We start from the raw sequence: 20,729 nt of genomic DNA, 5'->3' as shown, positions 1-20,729 counted from the left end.
AAATCACAACACTTCTATTATTTTATTTCACAATTGCAAAATAATAGGTAATAACGTTTCCTCCTCCCTTAGAGAGTAATACCAGAAACTTCAAAAGCAACAACAGACGGTACTCAATTTATTTCTACAGGAGCAACAAATTGCTTGACTACATAGTATTACATACATGTACTATGCAACTCATACTGTAAATTGTGCTCTACTTATTAAAAGTTGCATGCTATCTTAAGTATACTCTTTTCTTCTCTAATATGCAATATCTACATTTATACTGGTATTTGGCTAAAATGTTTTTAAAGCATTTCTATGAAAATCATTGCATGGAGCTGCAATGAAAAAGAAAATTAAGTTTTCTTCATTTCGGAAGACTGTTTTCTTGACATTAGGATGACAAGATTTTAGGCTTTGATTTCTTGAAGAGTAATTTTCTTTTAATAATAATAAAAAGTGTTTTTTAATTAATGGTCTTGACCCTTCCTCAGCTGACAGTGAAACATATATCTTAATCTATCTAATGCCAGACAATTTTACTTGTCAATTGTGATTGCTGTGAATGGGTTAACTTAAAGTAAAGTAACTCAAAGAAAACAATCTCTATCAAAATTAAAAATCAAAATTATACCAGTAGAGTGTAAGGCTAAAATGCTTTCAAATATTTCTGAAAAAAAAGGAAAGGGTTTTCTTTCTCACTTCCACAGTGACAATCACTCATTTATTTCATTAAAAAAAAGAAAACGAAGAAACTGCTTTGTCTATGGAAATATCTGTTTATACAGTCTGCATTCCCTTCATAGTTAATGTTAAAAAATCACCACTCAACCTGAAAAGTATGCTTGTTTAAGGAAAAAAATAATTAATTACTAAGAATACTGCAATCTGACAGAACAAAAGGAGCTACAAACTCTTGTTAGAGAAACCAAAAATGTTTTTACATACAATAATTTTATAGTGCCACAGTTAAACTGGTCTCGTATTCAGGGACAAGAAGAGGTCATCATCACCCAAGCCTTCATGTGAAATCAAAGCCTTCCTTGGAAACAGTAAAATGGCCAACTACTAAAACATTTAGTGCATAGCTGCAGTGCTTTGCACCCTACAGAATTACATTTAATATTGCAGCTAGTATTTATTCACCAGTGCGGCAACACACACGGTTTTTACACTGCAGATTTTGACAACCACTGGCTGTATCAGGGTAAGGGCCCTCATCGATATTGTCACAGTAAAAGAACTCTGCATGGTCCAGATTAGGACAAACATTAACCAAGTCCATAAGTCCTTGAGCAGTCACTTGAAGGCAGCCTGATAAGTCCAGATGACGCAGCTTAGGCAATCCTCCATATCTTGCCAAAGCCCTACACACAAAAATAATTAATAAGACAGTCAAAAAGAAACATCATGATGTGCATGGAAAAACAATAATAATTATTACTGAAGGGAAAAGTGATCCTGGAACTTAAGTGAAGAATTTAAGCAACTGTCTGTTAGTACATGTATGTGTATCGCATGGGCCCCAGGGCAATCAAGGATTAATTTCATGCAAATTTTCAAAGTTTTCTCACAAAATTCATGATGAGGGTAATTTGCAAAACTTTGAAAAAAACACAAGTGAAATCAATCCTTAAATTATTGCACAAGGGCACATTGCGATTACATGTTTATCGCATAAAGGGAAAAATTATTGAGGGAAGCAAATTCAATGCCATGACAAATGACAATCAACGCGCCCCCATTCGGTTAAATATCAGTGTTGCTGTCAACTGAAATAGTGCTTAAAATGTATTTTATATGTGGAAAAAAATTAGTTTAATCTGGAAAAAGATTCTGTTGTAAATTAGCTTGCTTTGGATAAGTAACCAAAAAACTTTTGTGATTAAGGAACAATGCCCTCAAATCAGCATTCAGTAATTTTGCTCTGTATGTGATAATAGTAAGAATCGATTTCCTAAAACCTTTGAAAACAAATATAAACAATAAAGAGGAGTTATTGAAATGTCATGTATTTTCATTGTTTCTCTCTCTTTTTAATAAAATGTCTCCACTAGACACTTGAAAACTTCAGTTGGCTTCAATGAGATTCAAACCCATGTCCTCTGGAATACCAATGCAATAATTATGTTCTACAAACTGAGAAATGAAGCCACTCAGTTTGGAGCAGGTCAATAAAATTTAATTATTAAAATAATACCACAATTGTGCTATTTAATGGATAGTGATTTATCCAGAGGATAGTGCTATCCAGCTTTTGAATAACTGAGGCCTGTCTGTTTACCAAATGAAGAAAATTTTCAACACGAAATACAGCAGTTTAATTAAGCAGAAATTGCTTGTAACTAATTATGGCAGCTGATAACTACCGTAAATCAAATTTGTTTTGCTTCAATCTATAACAAAGGTTACAACCTTTTTTTTTGTAAACAAAACAAATATGTTGATAGCTCTATATAGTGTGATTTCTACATCACATCAAAGTAGTGCAACTGGTGTAAGTAAAATACACATGATATCATAAAATAATAAGGACAGCACATGCACTCTCATTGGTCCATAGCTGTGTTTAGATGAGAGTACATAAACACCACTGTCACACAAATTTTGATTGTTCATGTGTTGTCAGAAGCACGTTTTGATTGGCTGGTAGGAAATAAAACCAATCAAGTAAATCTGTTTCAATCAAGAAGTAAAAAAACCCAGCATTTTCCTTCATTTGTCAAATTATTTTTGAGCAATATTTTATAAAAGTAATAGAGAACTTTTTCAGTGTCTACACTACATAGCCTCATCTAAACACTCAGGGAGTTTAGAGAATTCTTGAAAGTTATGCAAACCCTCTAATGCAAATTCTCCCAACTCCCCTTTGTGTCTAGACAAGGCTATGTAAACATGGACAAAGTCCTCTTGTCGACTAATGCTTAAATAGTGTAATCATAGGCCATTAGCATTCACAACAGCCCACAAGAAATAAAAGTTTGAATGTCAACTTGGCTTAACCAGAAGTCCGTAACCCAGAAGTGTCAATCCTTCTTATCTGGCCTTGGCTCATCAGATTACAAACTGAATTACAATGCACATGTACATGTAGATTTGGAATACAGGTCCCACCAAATAATGCTCAATCCGTTGACCACAACACTGATGTTTGATACATAAAACCAGGTAGCTACGTGAGGGATTACCCATGCTAAATGCAAAAATAACAGTGGCCGTTCTAAATTTATAGATAAAACCATAAAGTAATAGGGCTCATTCCATCGAAGACTGACACTACTGGGTTGTGGATATCTGGCTTACCCCAAGCAAAAACAGATGAAATGCACATAATTTCAAATAGAACTTGAACCCATTGACTCCCAGGGGTTTCCCAATGACAAGTGGCATACGGCCCGTTCAGGCTGGCTTGGAATTCAAAGGGTTAATAGCTGAAATTTACTTACTAGGGTATTTATTGATAATGATTTGCCGTTGTTTCATACATTGAGTACAGCAAATAAACAGTTGCCTGCAATGTTACATGTACTGTACAGGAATCTAAGATGTGAGATACATTTAAAGGGGTCAGTTTTTGAGTGGATATAGATGTTGTTAACCCCTCGACTCCTGAACCACCACTCATTGGCCAGAATCACTCCTTGGAGTCAATGGGTTAAAGTGGACATAAATGTAGTTTTTGAGTGGATGCAGTGGTTATTAAAGAAAAAGAACATTAATAATGCTCTGCTAATGAGGCTCAGGAAACTCTTGAGGGCTCAGCCATTACCTGTATTATTAATGGTACACATACCAGCGATATCTGCCCTGCTCACCACTAGGCCACTGAAGGTGGCCTAGTGGTGAGTCAATCACTAAGTCAATCAATCACTGAGACTGAAGGGTCTAATTGCAGCATTCTTGTTAACATAATTACATTTTTCCTGCTACATGTATACCTTAAGCCTGCATCAGTAACCTGGTAACAACCAGACAATCCTAGATGAACAAGCCCTCGTCTAGATAACTCTGGAACAACACTAATTTTGTGGACACAGGAGCATGAGGTGTGACAGTCGCAGCTGTTGTCCTCAATATCAGAAATGCCATCACTAGATGGAAGCTTCCCAAGTGACGAAGACAACTGGAACAAGGTCTTGTCTGTGATGTTCTTACAACCAGAGACATCAAGATACTGCAATTGAAGGTCACGTCCCTTTCTGAATAGCCTAAGGTTAAAAAAAGATGTGTTCATTTTTCTTTCATATACCATTCTGATAGACTCTATACTTCATACACTTGTAAAACACTTTCTAAGACGCCCAACTTTGTAGAATTACAGAGGAAAATTGAATGGCAATGGAAACTTGAAAACTGCTCTTCTGTTTGATACTAACCCCCCACGTCTTAATGGTTGTTACGTTTACGTGTATATATATATATTTATATAATAACCCAAGTTATTCACGGATTTTGATTGGTTCTTGCCTATGATCCATTAGAGGACAGACTCACGATTGACTTCACCATCAGCTTTTATGTGAATAAAGTTTAATTCTCTTTCTTTGAAATGAACTGAAACATAGTCCCTAACAAAACTACCACATGTAAATGTAAGGAAATTAAAAAAAAAAACCTTTTTAACCCTTTGACACCTAAAACCGGCCTAAACTTGTCTGTCAAATGCCAGACAATTTTACTCGTCAGTGGGGAACCCAATGGATTAGAGGCTTTCTACCAAAGGATTCTGGACTTCCTATGATAATCCTTTAATTCTCTTGATATCTTATCAATTGATGTTTGATCAAATCTTCTGGACATTAAGGAACGCCTTCCACACAAAACCTTAGTTAAGCAGTTAGGTTTGAGTCCTTACATTACCAAATGGTATCTGAGTTTTAGAGGGTAGAAAGCAAAGACTGTTATATGATGGATTTTTCGGGCAATGGAAAGGTGTTAATAAGGGTACCATGCAGGGAAGCATGAGTGGCCCCCATTTGTTTACCATTTTCCTTAATCAATGTACGGGATGCAATATGTGACCTTCAGTGACAGATGGCAAGATATTTTTAAAATCAACAATAATGTTGAATCCCATAACTCAAGATTTCTGAATTACTCTTTTCCCCTTGATTGTGCCGCTTTCTGCTCAACGTCATCAGTACCCAACACTTACTTGCTGGCATTTGATGTGAAAACATTATCATTACCCATTTATTCCGTGCGCACCTAGTTCTAGCAAATAGACATTTTTTTCTGGTACATATATTAAAAATTATGTCATACTCACTTTTGCATGTGCACTACTATCATGGTGCCTCCTTAGGATTTTGCCGAGAGGCAAAATCCCTGAAGGATAATGATAATTAATTATTAGTTATTAGACGTTTTATGTTTAAATATAATAATTTGCTTTTGAGGCAATGCCGGGCTTGCTCCTTCATTAGAACTTACCCTTTTAATCCGAAGTCAGACACTGCGGTTTGTGACAAAACCAGTTGTCTCACATTGGGACAGTGAGACAAAATCTTGAATGCCTACAATGGACAAAATCAAGGTTAAAATGAAAGCTTCCCTTGCAGATCAACTACAGTAAGTGCAAAATAATAATAATAATAATAATAATAATAATAATAATAATAATGATAAGAAGAAGAAGAAGAAGAAAACAACAACACTACTTCATTCAAGTACCAAGGTTTTTCAATATAAAGCTGAAAACATGGGATCTACATTTATGAGTTAGGGAAACGACAAATCAACCCAAATAATTATGGCACCAACTCCAGAATTTGATCCTGGAACACACTTTTAAAATCAGTTGAAAGCAATTATTGTTCTCACCACAGCTTTTAAGAGACATGGAAGCCAACACCTAAGTCAATACCTTTAACATTTAGCACTTTTGGGTTAGAGAGTTTGAGACTTCCTGATAGTACCGGTACCGAAAGCAAACGAGTGAAGCAGGAAGAGGTTCAGCCCAAACAAGCACATGGAACATTATGTTGGCTTTATCATAGTAATAACTGTAAAAACCTGTCCTTATGGCCAGTTTACACACTTTGACCTGTCAGCCCAATTTGTTGGCCCAAAATTATCAGAGCACGAATTGTATGTGTACGTGTATTTTGACACCAAATTTGCGACTGATAAGTAAATTTAAACAAAAATCGGCCCACTTCAGAACACACTTTCAGAGAAGCCGATGTGTCAATCAGAATAGGGCATGTGGACATAATAGAAGCGATCAAAATGGTGGAGACCAAGAACACCGACAAATCATGCCGCCAAATCATAGTGTGTAAACCCGCCTTCACTCACCAAACCATTACTTAACATTGGACAACACCCAAGCTTCAACACCCACACAGATGGTCCAACTACAGGGATAAGATAGCGAACAAAGCCCAGTAACTGACGCATTTCTGGAGATGTCTCACTGTCATTCACACTGCCAATAGACTCTGGTTCACTGCAACTCTCCTTGTCAGTATCTGAATCAGCATAAGCACTTTCACAAAAAAAACAAAGAGTCAGAATGAAGATTAATCTAATGTCCAGATTTAGCCAGGCCTAAAAGCGGAGCTCCTGTGTCATTTATTCTTACAAGAAGTTAACCTGGCTTGAGCCTGCAATCCAGTTGAAAACCAGTACCAGAGCTTCAAACTTGAGCCTGTGATATGGTCACATGATACTGGTCAGTGGATACCTTGTTTTGACAGGTGTCAATTGACCATAATATGAAGAAAAAGTACGCCGTAAATGGCTGCCATGTTGGGTGTATTGATTCTTCTTATTAACTGTTATTAAGATATTATTAATTATTGGGAGACGTTGCCATATGCACCCACGAGCAATAACGCTAGCCATGATTACCACAAGAAAAGTAACTCATACAAGACATGGCAAAATATGAAATCTGGACAGAACGACAGACATACGGTGAGGATGGATGAAATCCTGACTTACCCTCACCAGTTAAAAAGGGGCATCTTCTTGACAAACACAAAGAAGAAAAATATGTAGGTATACTGCAACAAACAATGAACAGATGGCTTTTAATGTACATTACTATGGTTACCTACCTACTCACAGACACAGAGTATGAGATTTCCGAGTCACAATCACAGGTGCATCCATCTTCAGTATCACCACCAAACCGCCAATCCTTTTTAAAAATCCAGCGTACAGGATACAGTTCTCTCCATAATTCACCATCTCTAGTGGCTTGTGACCACAACCAACAAACTTGGGCACATCGACACAGGTCTTTTGGTCCAAGATAGGAGAAAATCTTTAAAGTTATCTCTGATGGAAAGCTCAAAAGCGATGGTTGCTGTTCTCCAACCTTTGCACCACACACATTTCTTGTAATGACTTTTTCAGTTGATTTTAAGTCTTTAAAACTACAAGAACCAATAGACTTGTTTTCATTTGAAACTGTAGTCCTTTCCTTTGAATTTTCTTCACTCAAGTCTCGTTTGGTTTTAGTCCTTTCTGACTCCGGCAATTTGAAACTGTTTTTTGAGTTTTCTTGGTAAGCCAAACTTTCAATGTGACTATCTTCATCTGAAGAACTTTCTGTAGGATGGTCTTTGGCATGCTAAAAAGAAGACCAAATCAAATGAATTTAATAACATTTCAGTTTGAATTACTCCAGGCAAGACAAAAGATTGAAGTGATCCTCACACTGAACAATTAAAGCAATTAGGTGGGTTCATACTAGCATGGTAAGTAGACCTTAAGTACACTTCAGCCCTACTTCAGATGTTAGCAGGTTTAGTTTCAGCTCAAGTAGCCTCCTTTGTGGCCATGGTAACGCATTTCCTTCAAAGAAGCTGAGGTACACTCCCATCCTTATGAGCTTACTTATCTACTATCAAAACACATTAAGGATTGAAACAGATGTCAATCAAACACATTTTCTGCATAACTTAATTGATCAACAACCCAATTACTTTGAAGTCTAATAACTTATGAATGCTCAACGTGGTAAGTCAACAAGGACAATCTCAAGTGTCCTTGAGGTCTGGTCATACTTAAGGTATACTAATACTCCGCTGTATATTTAGGCGGCTTGAATAAACAGGATTGGAACCCATGACCTCTGCGATGCCAGTGCAATGCTCTACCAACTGAGCTATAAAGCCAAACAGTAGGGAGCAGGTCAATTTATTGGGCTCTTGTCAAATCCCATTGAAGCTGCCTGAATTTTTCAGGTGTCTACCAGAGACCAACAATGTTGGAAGAGCTGTGCATGCAGATCCAACATTGCTGTTCTATGCTTCGGTCATCAAGGAACAAAAAATAATAATGTTGGGAGTTGTTGGCTCAAAAGTTTGACCAGTTTAAAACGTTGTGCAACAACTACTCCCAACAACATACAACATGGTGTGCAAATGGATGCAACACGTAACACCCAACAATGTTGCATCCATTTGCATGGGGCTTAGGGCTTAAGGCTTAAGAGCTTGTGTTCTTCGTGTTCATCATGTCATGTACATGTAGCTTGTAAGTACATTTAGTTATTGTGGTTGTCAGTATCAAAATTGAAAACAGAAATCCTGACATAAAAACTTCACACAAAATAATGCAGTGCTCAAAATTTAAAAATATTCCAGGTTGTCCCTGTTTCAAAAGCCGCCCAAACCGTAAATTTAGTTGCCCCGATAAATGCTTGGTTGCCCACTGGGAAACCCCCTATGATCAAATGCATGCTGTGTTGAGACGCAATCCCATGGCATTAGAGTTTGAGTATCCCATAGTTCTAAGTACACTGTATGCGCCTGAGGTTTTCTTGTGGACGTCTGGTTGTAAGTTCGCCATCGCCAGCTACCGGTACATGTGAATTTTCCTATCTGACAGTTTTTTGTTTAAGCCACAGAAAATTATCCAAAACTCGGAAAAATGCTCAACTGCTGCCAATTAAATAACCCTTTTACTCCTTAGCTGGCCAGAACCGGCCACATTTAGTTTTTTATTCTGTCTAACGCCAGATGATTTTACTCTTTAATAGGGAACCTCTGGGAGTCAGTGGGTTAGTTATGTTAAACTTCACAGTACTATCTGACATTGACAACAAAACACAGACGACTGAGTCGGGTGCTGCTTAAGTAATACATTTTCTATTTTTGGCTGGGTTGTCGATTGTTTTTTCTTTGGGCAACCAACCTTTTCATTTTACCAAAAACTAGTCGCCTGGTCAGTGCTCGACCTTAACTTTTTTGATTGCTTGCCCTGGGACTACTTGAACTGAAAATTTACTAGTCCTGAGTAAATCTCTGGTAGTCCTTCTTGATTGCAGCATGGCAATGTTATTTGCAATATCTTTTCGCCATCTTTGTAAATAACCAAGGAAAAGTGTTTTTCCATTCAGGGTGGAAATGCCTGACTTTAATGGTTTGATCCTCTTGATCATATGAAGATTTCCTGGTCGCTTCATTGCTCTTGCTCTCTTTTGTCTCCACTACCCTCTTTATGGCGTTTGTTTGGATAATCTCTGTTGTTAGAACTAAAAAAATAGGCCTCTAATCTCTTCATGATAAGAACACGGGCAGTCGAGACAAAGATCGATGGTGGGCTGAGAGTTCCTTTAGTTAGTGCCCAGTCCCAACCTCCGCTTTGTTTGGTCTTCTCGCCTCAGTCCTCGCGTTGGACTATCTGTTTTCGCGATCGAAACGTTGCGAGGAACGCATTGAAACAACATTTACAAGACGTGTATTTTGTTTTCACCCAATGTATTTTTTTAGACATTGCAAAAACTAATTACAAAGTAGTTACTAGTCCTGTGACTAGTGGTTCTAAGTTTCTACTGGTCCAGAACCATTTTGCACTAGTCCAGGACTAGTGGACTACCCCTAAGGTCCAGCCCTGCTGGTAAACTTTCTGGTCATCTGGGACGACAGGACGACCCCGGCCTACAGGTAATTTCGAGCACTGCAAAATGTTTTTAAGAAATAATTCAATAACTGGATTCTTTTTTCATGTAGCTTTCAGAGAAAGATTTATGTTATCTTTCACACATCAAATTATTCAATAATATTATTCATCCTTAATTGATTCATAACCTTATTGCCTTTTGTATTTGTATCATGAAATTTGTCACAGAACATGAGACTTTGAAGAATTTACTTTTCTCTTTGCTCGAAAACGACATAAAGGGCAATGCTTCGTACAATGTACAATGTAAGTGTAAAGTAGTAATACAAATGGCAAGGCCCAACTACATGTAGTTTCCAGGTCAGGAACACCCAAAGCAACAAAAAACGCCTTCTTGTTGTCACAAAGTTGTCCCATGAAGTTTTCAGAAACAAAATGGTCTGGACACAGAATCCAAAATCTTCTCAAAATCTCTTTTGTGATATTTTAAAAAATAATGTGTCAGTTTGTTCACATTGTGCCACTTTTGTCAGAAGGCATGACTAGTTGGACGACAGACATTGAGTTTACCAATTTATTCCCATACCTTTCAATTTGAAATCTATTGGGAGAATGGTACATCTAAGCTTTATTTACTTTGTTCAACTAAAAATACAGTACCTCTCTGAACACATTATGAAGGTACAAAACTCTTGCTTTGATGTCTTTCAGCTCTTCAAAAGTGAAATATTCCATAAGTAGGGGCTGAAAAACCTAATGAAATTAAATGAAATAGAATTAGTAATGGCAGACCATTAAAATAATAGGGAAATTTCAATTAATAAACAGGTGTCTCTTTTAAATCAAGGCTTAAAACTTGGGTCACTTACTGTTTAGTTAACATACTTTTGAAAAAGAAAAAAGAAAAATATTATTGATTTTTCTGGTCATAGTCAGCACTTTAACTGCCATAAATTACAAACATACTGTACACACATACTTACTGTAATTAACCGCTCCCCAAAGGGGCCTTTCAATCCCACGAAACACAACAGAACAACAACAACAACAACTTAAGATTTAATTAAGAGTTCCAAGGCCAGAGACAATCCAGTTGAATATACGGGTGTGCCATGAAGTTGAACCAGGGACCACCTGGATCAAATTCAAGTAGTGGCCAGACGGGGCTCTTGAACCTGGGATCTCTGGATCTCAAGGCAAGCACCCTAACCACAGCCCACACTGCCTCCAAATTCTCTTTGTTGCTCAAATCATCCTGTAAAATATAGAAAGCATTACACAGATTCCTTCACCATATTTCAATTCATCATAAAGTTAAGCAACCAGTTTCCATTTGAATACATTCGTTCTACAAATTTGATTTTACCTGCAAAAAAATGATACAATAACGGGCATCATTAATTATTGTGCTCTTCTAAAACTGAGTTTTCTTTCATGGTGTTTCTTTCTTTCTCAGTAACTCAAGAACACCCACTTAGCATCCATGCATGGGGTGATTATACCAATAAGTCACATAAACTTCAACCCTCCAATCACAATGTGAGAATCTCCAAAATCACCTGAGTAATTATACTGATTATTATGTAAAAACTGGTCGACAGTACTATGCAAAAGTAATAAGCTCCAGTGAATGTCAATGAATTTTGCTTTCTTCTTATCGAAATATGTTAAAGATTCGCCGATTTTTTTCTTCAAGTTTCACACATTTGATTTGTGAAATTTCATGCAACGTGAAAAAATTTTGTGCAAAATTTTGCTCAGTACAGCAAAAAAAATCTAAGGGAATTTTTGAAGAAGTGAAAAATTGCACAGGCAAATTTTCAAGTGCTATAAGAACATTGGCTAGACTATCCAGTAATTGTAAATGCTTTTTTCCCTACATGTACAGTACATATGTAGCTTTTGAAAGATTCTGTTGCTCTTGGGAGGGAATCTGTACAGAGGGTGGTCCTCAAACATTTTAAACTTTATCAAAAATGCTAAGACTTACATGTATCTCAAGCCTTAAAGAGTTCCCTAGTGTCAATGTGCTTTGATCTATAACCTTTCTAACATTTTGAAAACTAGTTGCTGGGCAAGATTCAAATCCAGGCTAGGACTCTGACTCCTGCAGGATTCAAATCAGTTGTTAGCCTGTGTAGCAAGCATTTCCAGCGAGTGAGAAGCAAATTCATTTTTCCGGCCGCGCAAGAATAGGGTGAGTCCAAAACAAATTGGAGGGGGGAAGCGATGAGAGAAGAAGGAAACCACTGCAGACAAAACCCTTGATTTTTAAGACACCCATTCGGCCACGAACGGGGTCTCTGATTGGCCTGGCTAGGGTTGACACCTTTCAGTCCCTCTGTAGTCCTTGTAACAAGCAAATGAATTAGGGAAAGTAATTTGCTTTCGGTGGACTCACTTTCGCTTTTCATTCGCTGAAATCGCTCACCCCTCAGGTTAAATGGTGTAGAGATCTTTTCAAGAAATAATACATTGAGCAGTTTTGCTGTAATGACCTCACTCTCAGTTAATAAGTAGTTATAATGTACTACCAGTAATTACTGTACATAATGAATAATATTACTACATGTACCTCCTCTTCATGCCTCATATGTGGCAGGAAATCCTTTTGAAATGCTTTCAATGCTTCTTTAAGCCTGTCCTCAAATGTGTTTCTGTTCCAAGATGGCCTGCTTTTTGAAGCGCTTTTCAGTCCCTTTCGTGTCAAGGACAAAATCTCCAAAACACGATTGTCTTTGTGAACATCATTTACCACTGCGAGGATTTGTTTGTTAATGAGACGATGTTGGAGTTGTGTCAATATGCAAGTGTCTTCAATCTCCTCGTGATGTTTTAGTTCCTCAAAAGCAGAGTTAATAACACCCAAAAGGCTAGCAAGAGATACATCATCTTTAAAATTGGTTGCAGAAAGCTAAGAAAAAAAACAAAGAAACAAAATCACCTTTTTAAAATCAAGTCAAGTCAAATTAACCTATGTCTGTAACTACTGGTAAGACTTACAGTATGGGGACAGTGAGCTACATGTATTGGAAAGTCACGGGAGCCAGGCTACTAAGCGACAATTGTAGGTTCAGGTGGCAAAAAAAATCTCTTCAAAAAAGGCATGATGTCATGTGTGCCATACAATGCCATCAGTGCATCACACATCATTACTTCATGCTTTTTTTCAGCTGTGTGATAAAATAATATAAGTCAAGCTTTATGCCTAAGGTATACTGGACCAACCATTATTTTGCTTTTATTCAGAAGAAATACAATGTAACATTTATATGTACCAGCACTTATTTTTATTGTAAATGTGCACAAGTCATTAAGATTGCAACCGACACGCGTGAAATACAGTTGTATTATAACCCATTGTCTTAAATGCAACCTAATGCTAAACTTTTTTCCTCAGTTAATTCACTAGGCCAAACATCATTTTTGTATGTATTAGTTGTGGCAGAATCACATGACCTTAAGGCGTGTAACTTGTAACTCTCTTCCTTGGAACAAAGCTGGGGATTTTAGGACACAAATTTCACGCCCAAATATAGACAAAAACAAATTCAAAGCAGCACATGCTGGAAAATGTGTGAGCTACATTACCTTCAAGTAAGGAAATTTTTAAACCAAAAAAACCCTCAGCTTGAACCAGAATTAATCATATCAAAGTCATGAGCTTCTGCTTGTGGTTAGACTAGCCCTTTTACCCATGAGTAAATAGCATTACTCATGGACAAGGCCTTTTGGTGTGTAACTGCTTTTCCTAGTTAGGGTTATTTTCCAAAGATACATCAAAAAGAACAAAAGAACTTCCCATGACAGTTCCTAAACTGAAAAGTATGGTTAATCTTCTCCCTGAAATGGCTTGGTAAATCATAAAGCAGAAGGTAGCTAATACACGAAGATCCCTTAGTAATTATATTAATTATACCCCATTATTAATTTAAATACTCTGAGGGGAGTCTTTTACTGTGTACTGGTAACCGCATCTTTAAGGGTAACATGAAACCTGAGCTGAACCAAACCCAAGCCATTTACGCTCCGAAAGTACCCAAACCCAAGGTGTGTGTAACCACAATTACTATTGAGAGAGAAAAATTGACACCCCATGCAATTACATATACCTGACATTTGGGAGGATTTTTTAAACCTACCGTTACAGTACCGCTCAGATATACGTTGACACCCCATGCAATTACATATACCTGACATTTGGGAGGATTTTTTAAACCTACCGTTACAGTACCGCTCAGATATACGTTGACACCCCATGCAATTACATATACCTGACATTTGGGAGGATTTTTTAAACCAACCGTTACAGTACCGCTCAGATATACGTTAACTGCGCATACGCATATACGCGTATGCTTATACGCACATACGCGTATACTTATACGCACACACGCGCATATTCATGCGCGTCTGATTTTCCTTTGTTATTCAGTACCATAAATTTCCTTTGTGTTGCATTGTTGAGTAAAACAAAGAACTTTTGGCTCTGAACAAAGCCACGAGCCGATGACAGAAAATTTACATACTGCAAAAGCTATCATGTTACAAACGCGCAGGTCGCTTCCCGTCGCGAATTTTTTGGATAACAAGCAAAAGTAATTCAATGTTTATGAATCAGTAGGGAAACAAAAATTTGTCTTAAGTTTGGCATTCAAATGCGTGTATCGTTTGCGACCATTTACGCAAAAAGGACCTTATGGATTCATTGAAAACCGGCAAATTTTTTTCATTGCCCCGGTGCGTGATAGAATTTCAATTTTCACGGCGTGAATACGCCGTAATCACTCTACGATAAGAAACTTTCACTCTTAGCATGAAACTATTCATGCCGTGAATGATCGGGAAAAACTTTCACGTCGTGAAATTAAGGGTTAAAATTCACGCGGTGAAATTGGGAGTGAAAAATAATATTCACGGGTGTGAAATTGATCCAATCGAAATATAAATCAACAATTCATTTCCATTTTACCTTTCCGTTCAATTAAAAACTTTTTATGAAGAGAAGCGACCAACTCATAAATGGGAAACAATTTCTTTAGTATCGTATCATTTTGATACTGCTGGTTTTAAACTGATAGCAAATTAAAGTAGAAGGGAATGCCCGAACAACGATCTATCAATATTTGCATACGACTCACATCAAGAGCTGAGGAAATCGTGACAGGTAATGCAACACCTTTCAAATAGGAATAGAACTTCCGTCGAATTCGGCGAGGTAAACTCGAAGATTTTCCGAGAATTGCATGTTTATTGATGGTGTGCCTTTTGTATATTATTAATTCTCTCTTTTGATAGTGTGGAACAAAATAACTCTGAACCTGAACTGTATGTTTATCGATGAAATAAACATCCGTGCGTCGGTTCGTCGTATTCCGAACGCGACAGCTATTTGTGGAAGTGCGTCCTTAACAAAGTAAGGAATGTTTAATGTCTAATAATACTTTGTCATGCTAATACAAGTAAATAAATTACAGAAAATACAAAAAGTGCATGACTGGAGAATAATTGAGGGAAACTAAATTCCCATACAAAGAATATTCTCCAATATTAAACATTCTAAAAATTACGAAGTAGAATTTTAATGCAGCCTAAAACTAGCCTAATTAAATTGCATAATAAAATTGACACTAAAAATTATGAAATAACAACAGCTAGATTCACTCAAAAACTATGTCCCCATTAACCCTTTCACTCCCAATAGTGCCACTTATAGATTTTATTCTGTCTAACGCCAGACGATTTTACTCGTCAATGGGGAACCACACGGGGCTGAAAGGGTTAAATACGGCCAAAAGCTAACCTAATTTAATTACATACTTGTCACTCACTAGTTACACCTGTTTTAAAATTGACACAAATTATCTTAAAGACATGACTTAAAACTGCTTAGTGAAGGTGGATGCATAATGTTCAAATTATGGAATACTATTCCAGCCTGTTATGTAGTGATTAAAAAAATGAAAATTTAAAGTAATTTGTACGTGTCTTCTTAGGTCTTATCTTAAAATTATGGTTCTTACGTGTTTTCGCTAATACATTAAAATTTAAAAAACGTCACAGTGCGAGGAAGTGAATAAGGAAGATTTATTAGAAAGAAAACCGAAGAAACAAAAATAAATGAAGGGATTTATTTGTAATGTTGACTTTCAGATAAAAAAACCAACTGCACCTTTGCAGGAGTCACACCAACAACCTTCAGATTCATACATGAAGTTCGGATGTTCTACAAAGGCCGGAGTTGGATGCCGTGATACGGCGAGGATCTGAATTGTCGAAATGGAGAATATTCGCAATCGCATTGAAAGAGGATGTTACATGATGTTACATGTTACATGTTTACCGTGGTGACAATTTACTCAAAAAACTTGAATAAATCTCTTCACTTCATTCACCGGGGCTCCCATGTAACATCTCTTACAATACAAAACAAAGATACAGTTAACATTCTAAAACTCAAACTGAAAAACAATATTAAAATGACGCAATTTTCCCTATAAGTTACCTGGAGTGAACAACATAAACCACGCACCAAATATAGTGAAGACATCTCGCTTTTTGACGTTTAGACTCTAATAAGAAGCAACCTTTTGTGATGAGCATCATGACAGAGGAAGTAAAGACAAAACCATACTCTACAGATGGTTTTGCGGTGTGCTGCATCACGTATAATTGTATACAAGTCATGTATCACTGTTCCATATTTCCAGTTGAACACAACTAAGCTCTACGCTACAACACTGTTTGAGTTAGAACGCACCTTTTCAAATGCCTCGTAAACAAGCTGTTTCATTCGTATGTGAGGTCCCGAAAAGACATCTACTTCCTCAGGGCACGGATAGTGACAGAGCGCCATCTTGAAAATAAATAATTGCACCACTTCGCCTGGTCGCAGAGCATCATGGCCTCTTTACGGTGACGTCAAGGTAGCGGTTGGGTTTGTTTTTTGTTGGAGGGTGGGGAGGATGGGAAAGCACAGGCCCGCGACATAAAATTTTTGTGTGTAAAGTAAATGTACGAAGGATTTAACAATTCACCTTTATCACTCGGCGGCCATTTTGGAGTCCTTGGGGAATAAAGGCTTTGTCTTTGCATTGTCTTTGCCCGCCCAGCCTCACATTGAATGAGAGGTTCGACGGGCAAAATCTTTTGTTTGGACGTCATTGAGTGATATGGGGTCTATTGCTTGCCTGAAATCTCGTTTGTCGGTCTTTGTCCACCCTGGGTAATTTTTAGGTCGATTGAGACGATTCCTTGGAATCTCCACCACTCAGTTTGTGTAACCAATCGGAGCGAGGTTCGAGATCTCTATGATATGGTCTTATATCTCTATCTCCATATTCTGGACTACGGGCAGAATGATGAATGAATCTTTATTGCACACATTGATATTTCAACTACCGGTAATTATAGAGATCATACAGGTATATAATACAAAATTTGGAAAAACTGAGGATAGAAATAGATTTTTTTACAATGTGGGTGCAGTGGCCAAAGGAGCTGAAGCTTTCGAGTTGGCCACTGCATATAAGAGATGATTACAAGATGACTCGTTTAAGTGTATATGAGAGATTTTCTTTACTTACCCAATCAAAACAAAATGGTTTTTTGAGATAAAGACAATTAGAAAAATCCCATACCGATTTTCCTTCCGTATCTTTTAGCCTTTTCAGTTCCGGGGGGTACAAAGCCGGACTGTGACGTCAAAACGAGAACGCATAAAATTTTCGTTCTTTTGTCCTGTTTCACTATTGCAATCAAATATAACGCATCTCAAAAGCAGTTTCGGCAACTTCTGAATCTTCTTTTGATGTCACAGTTCTGCTATCCCCAATCTCCTTACTAGCGCGTTTTTGTACCTCACTGGAAGTGAAAATCCCGATGTTTAAAAAGGCTAAAAATCGGTTATTTCCTATTTTTTTTTTATCTCAGAAAACCATGATGTTTCGATTGAGTAAATAAAGAAAAATTTGTCATATGCAAAATTGTATCAGGCGCATCTTTCGAGCCCTCTCTAAAGAACAGAACGCACACCTGATCGCAGGCCACCTCGTTCCAAGGGCTTTTCCTCGCCGAGAGTAGTCGGAGAAAGCCCTGGGAACAAGGTTGGATCGCAGGTATAACACTGCACAGTCTTCAATAGGCCGCTTTCCCTATATTAAAATTCAGCTTGAAAGGAGAGGTTTAGAGGACAAGAGACAACGAAAAGTGGATGATATGTCGAAATTTTTCACTTTCATTCCAAAGTGTTTCTATTGTTTTTGTCCTCTCTGCCTCGCAAGCTGAATATTGATATTTCGAAAATGGCCTGTTGACCTTGGGTGATCGCATCGTATTCAAACACTTGTAAATACTCAAAATACCAGCAAACGAAACCTGAAAAAACTACAGTCTTGAACGGGGGTGGCCGGGTGGGGGGGGGGGGGGGTCCTTGTGCCCTTTAAAAATTTGCTTGTGTACCTTTGTTCCCGGAATTACTTTCAACTTGTTCTCAGCTTTTTTATCCCTGTGAAATTGTAAATGTTTCTCTGTTCCCTAAGATATTTTAGCTCTGTTTCCCTTTTCCCCAGTTTAAATTAGCCATGTCCCCTTGTCCCCTAAACACCCTGTGAGACCCTTTTGGTAAGACAAGAGAGTAAGACTGAAACTGATACATGCGGCAAGGTCCTTCGGTTTGAAAGCAGGGGAGAAAATTTGGAGTGTTGGTGAGAGAAGTTGTCTTCCATCAACGAGTCCCGAATTTTGTTTGATTCACGTACTTGGCGCTAAAAATGGTTTCGTTTCGTTTGCTCTCCACTTGTCTGCCCTACTGCTTTTAATTTTATCCAAGCACTCAAATTTCAATTTTTCTCAAATACGAACGTTTCATTGAGTAATCCCACTTCGGGTTTTAGGGCAAAATATACTAATTTCCTTGCTTCTGAAACACCGTAGATTACGTTATTTTACTTCCACTCCGGAGTTCAAATGGCAAAAAGATAATTCGAGCAAGGGCGTTCAGAAAATGAAAGGTTAAAAGAAGAAGATTAGCCCTTAGTCGGGGGAAAGAGGTATGATTTTATTGTTGCAATTAACGTTCTATCGATAGTTTCTGATTTAGTCGCATAAGTTTGCGTTAATCAAACATATATTCGTGTTGCTCAATTTACTCGTGTTGATTTCACTATAGTTCAAATATTCCCTCCATCTTCTGTAACAGTTGTGTGCTCCAAATTGTTTTTCAGTTTTTATGTCGTCTCAAGTGCAATAAAGAACAAGAGGCTACGAGTAGCCTACACTTTGTTCGAAGAAATATTAGCCGATTTTCTTTAAAAGTTACCGTGTTTCAGAGATTTTTTATGTTACAATTTCTTAGTCATCCTCGGAGATCCAGGGGCAGTCTAGCTGCGACCGCCGGAAATACGTCTGCGTTCACAGGCTAGGGGCAGTCAATCGGAGCAGGAGAAAAGGCAACGGTTTTTTTCAAGGTCGATGGAAAGAGCCCCTGGGTACCGAGTCTCACCAGACCATTTGCAAACGGCTTGGCGAATGCCGGCTCCTGATTGGGTACAAAAAATCCTTTGTATTATTGTGCCCAATCGGCGAACAGCAACTCTCGAGTGACTTTCGTGTGTTCTTATACACGGCACTGTCGTTTCGCCATGTTCACCAAGATTTTGGGAGAACTTCGATTTTGACTTTCCTAACCAGGGATGAAACGATTGAATGATCTCTCGGGAATTCGTTTTGGATGCTAGCAAAGGGAGCTTTCTAAGAGGGTGTTAATGGGGGTACCCAATTGTCAGTTAACTACTAACTTTTCGGCTAATTGTCAGTCAGTAACTACTATTTTTTTGGTTAATTTGGTTTATCAACGGAGTTGATAATGTAAATTGGCCACTGTACAGAGATTCTAAAAGCTGACCTTTCGAGCGTTAGCCCTTCGTCAGAGCGAATCGAGGGATTATGGGTTACGTGTAGTTTTTATAGTAGAGTAGGAGCTACGCTATTGGTGGTAACATGGCAACGTGAAAAATAGGAATATATTAGTTAAATGAAAAGCGTTCGTTAATACCGTGAAGATTAAGGGTGCCGATTTGAAAGATGAATTTTTGTTCCAGATTCTTGCGGCTTTCCGTCGTACCTAGATGTAGGGAAAGGCCGCAGATAGCCATGTGTTTTTTGGAGTGGTTAGGCAGATTAAAATGGCGAGCGACTGGCTTAGATGCATCCTTGTCATTCTTCTCAACATCGCGAAGGTGTTCGCGGAATCGGTCACCTAGTCGTCTACCTGTCTCACCAATGTATAATTTATTGCATAACGTACAGGTTATGCAATAAATGACATTTGCGGAGGTACATGTGAAACGATCGGTGATCTTAACAGATCGCTTAGGTCCCGATATCTTGCTAGTGTTTACAATGAAAAGACAAGTTTTGCATCGTGAGCGCGCGCATTTGAAAGTGCCGGGTTGCTCGTTGGTTTTGAGCGCGCCTCTAACTAAAAAGTTGCCTACGTTTTTGTCGCGTTTGAATGAAATTAGTGGAGGTTGCAAAAAGATTCTACCAGTCTCGGGATCATTTTGGAGTAATTTAAAATTACTAAGAATGATGCTTTTGACTGCGTGATTATGAGGATGGAAAGTGAGGGTGAATGGAATTCTGTCATTCTTATCTTTCTGTGACGTTTGTAGTGACGACTGTCGATCAAATTGTTGGGCGCGATGATGGCCCGCTTTGACCACAGAGACAGGATAGCCACGTTTTTCGAAGAACTGGCACATCTCCTCTGATTTGCTGGAAAAATCGGAGTCATCACTACATAGACGTCGAAGTCTAAGAAATTGAGAATAAGAAATGGAGTTCTTGACATGTGATGGATGTGACGATGAATACAACAAATA

At 37.9% G+C, this 20,729-nt stretch overlaps 1 protein-coding gene across 2 annotated transcripts; it reads right to left on the bottom strand.

The window, feature by feature from the left end:
• LOC138010351 (F-box/LRR-repeat protein 5-like) lies at positions 1–16,733 on the bottom strand. Of its 2 annotated transcripts, none has more exons than XM_068857271.1 (8): positions 16,607–16,733; positions 12,422–12,760; positions 10,507–10,599; positions 7,053–7,570; positions 6,289–6,478; positions 5,422–5,504; positions 3,927–4,196; positions 1–1,355 (listed from the first exon to the last, which is right to left on the bottom strand). In XM_068857271.1, exons 1-8 carry the CDS (start codon positions 16,700–16,702, stop codon positions 1,127–1,129), a joined length of 1,818 nt encoding a protein of 605 aa, XP_068713372.1. In that variant the 5' UTR covers positions 16,703–16,733; the 3' UTR covers positions 1–1,126. The 2 variants fall into 2 exon arrangements, with proteins under 2 accessions (XP_068713372.1, XP_068713373.1); XM_068857272.1 differs by lacking the exon at positions 16,607–16,733 and adding an exon at positions 16,352–16,438.
• Positions 16,734–20,729: the final 3,996 nt, after the last annotated feature.

The sequence above is a fragment of the Montipora foliosa genome, chromosome 7, assembly GCF_036669935.1.
Source record: "Montipora foliosa isolate CH-2021 chromosome 7, ASM3666993v2, whole genome shotgun sequence".
NCBI classification, from domain to species: domain Eukaryota; kingdom Metazoa; phylum Cnidaria; class Anthozoa; order Scleractinia; family Acroporidae; genus Montipora; species Montipora foliosa.
Note: the sequence above shows the minus strand (reverse complement) of the source record. Positions and strands in the feature narration are given on the sequence as shown.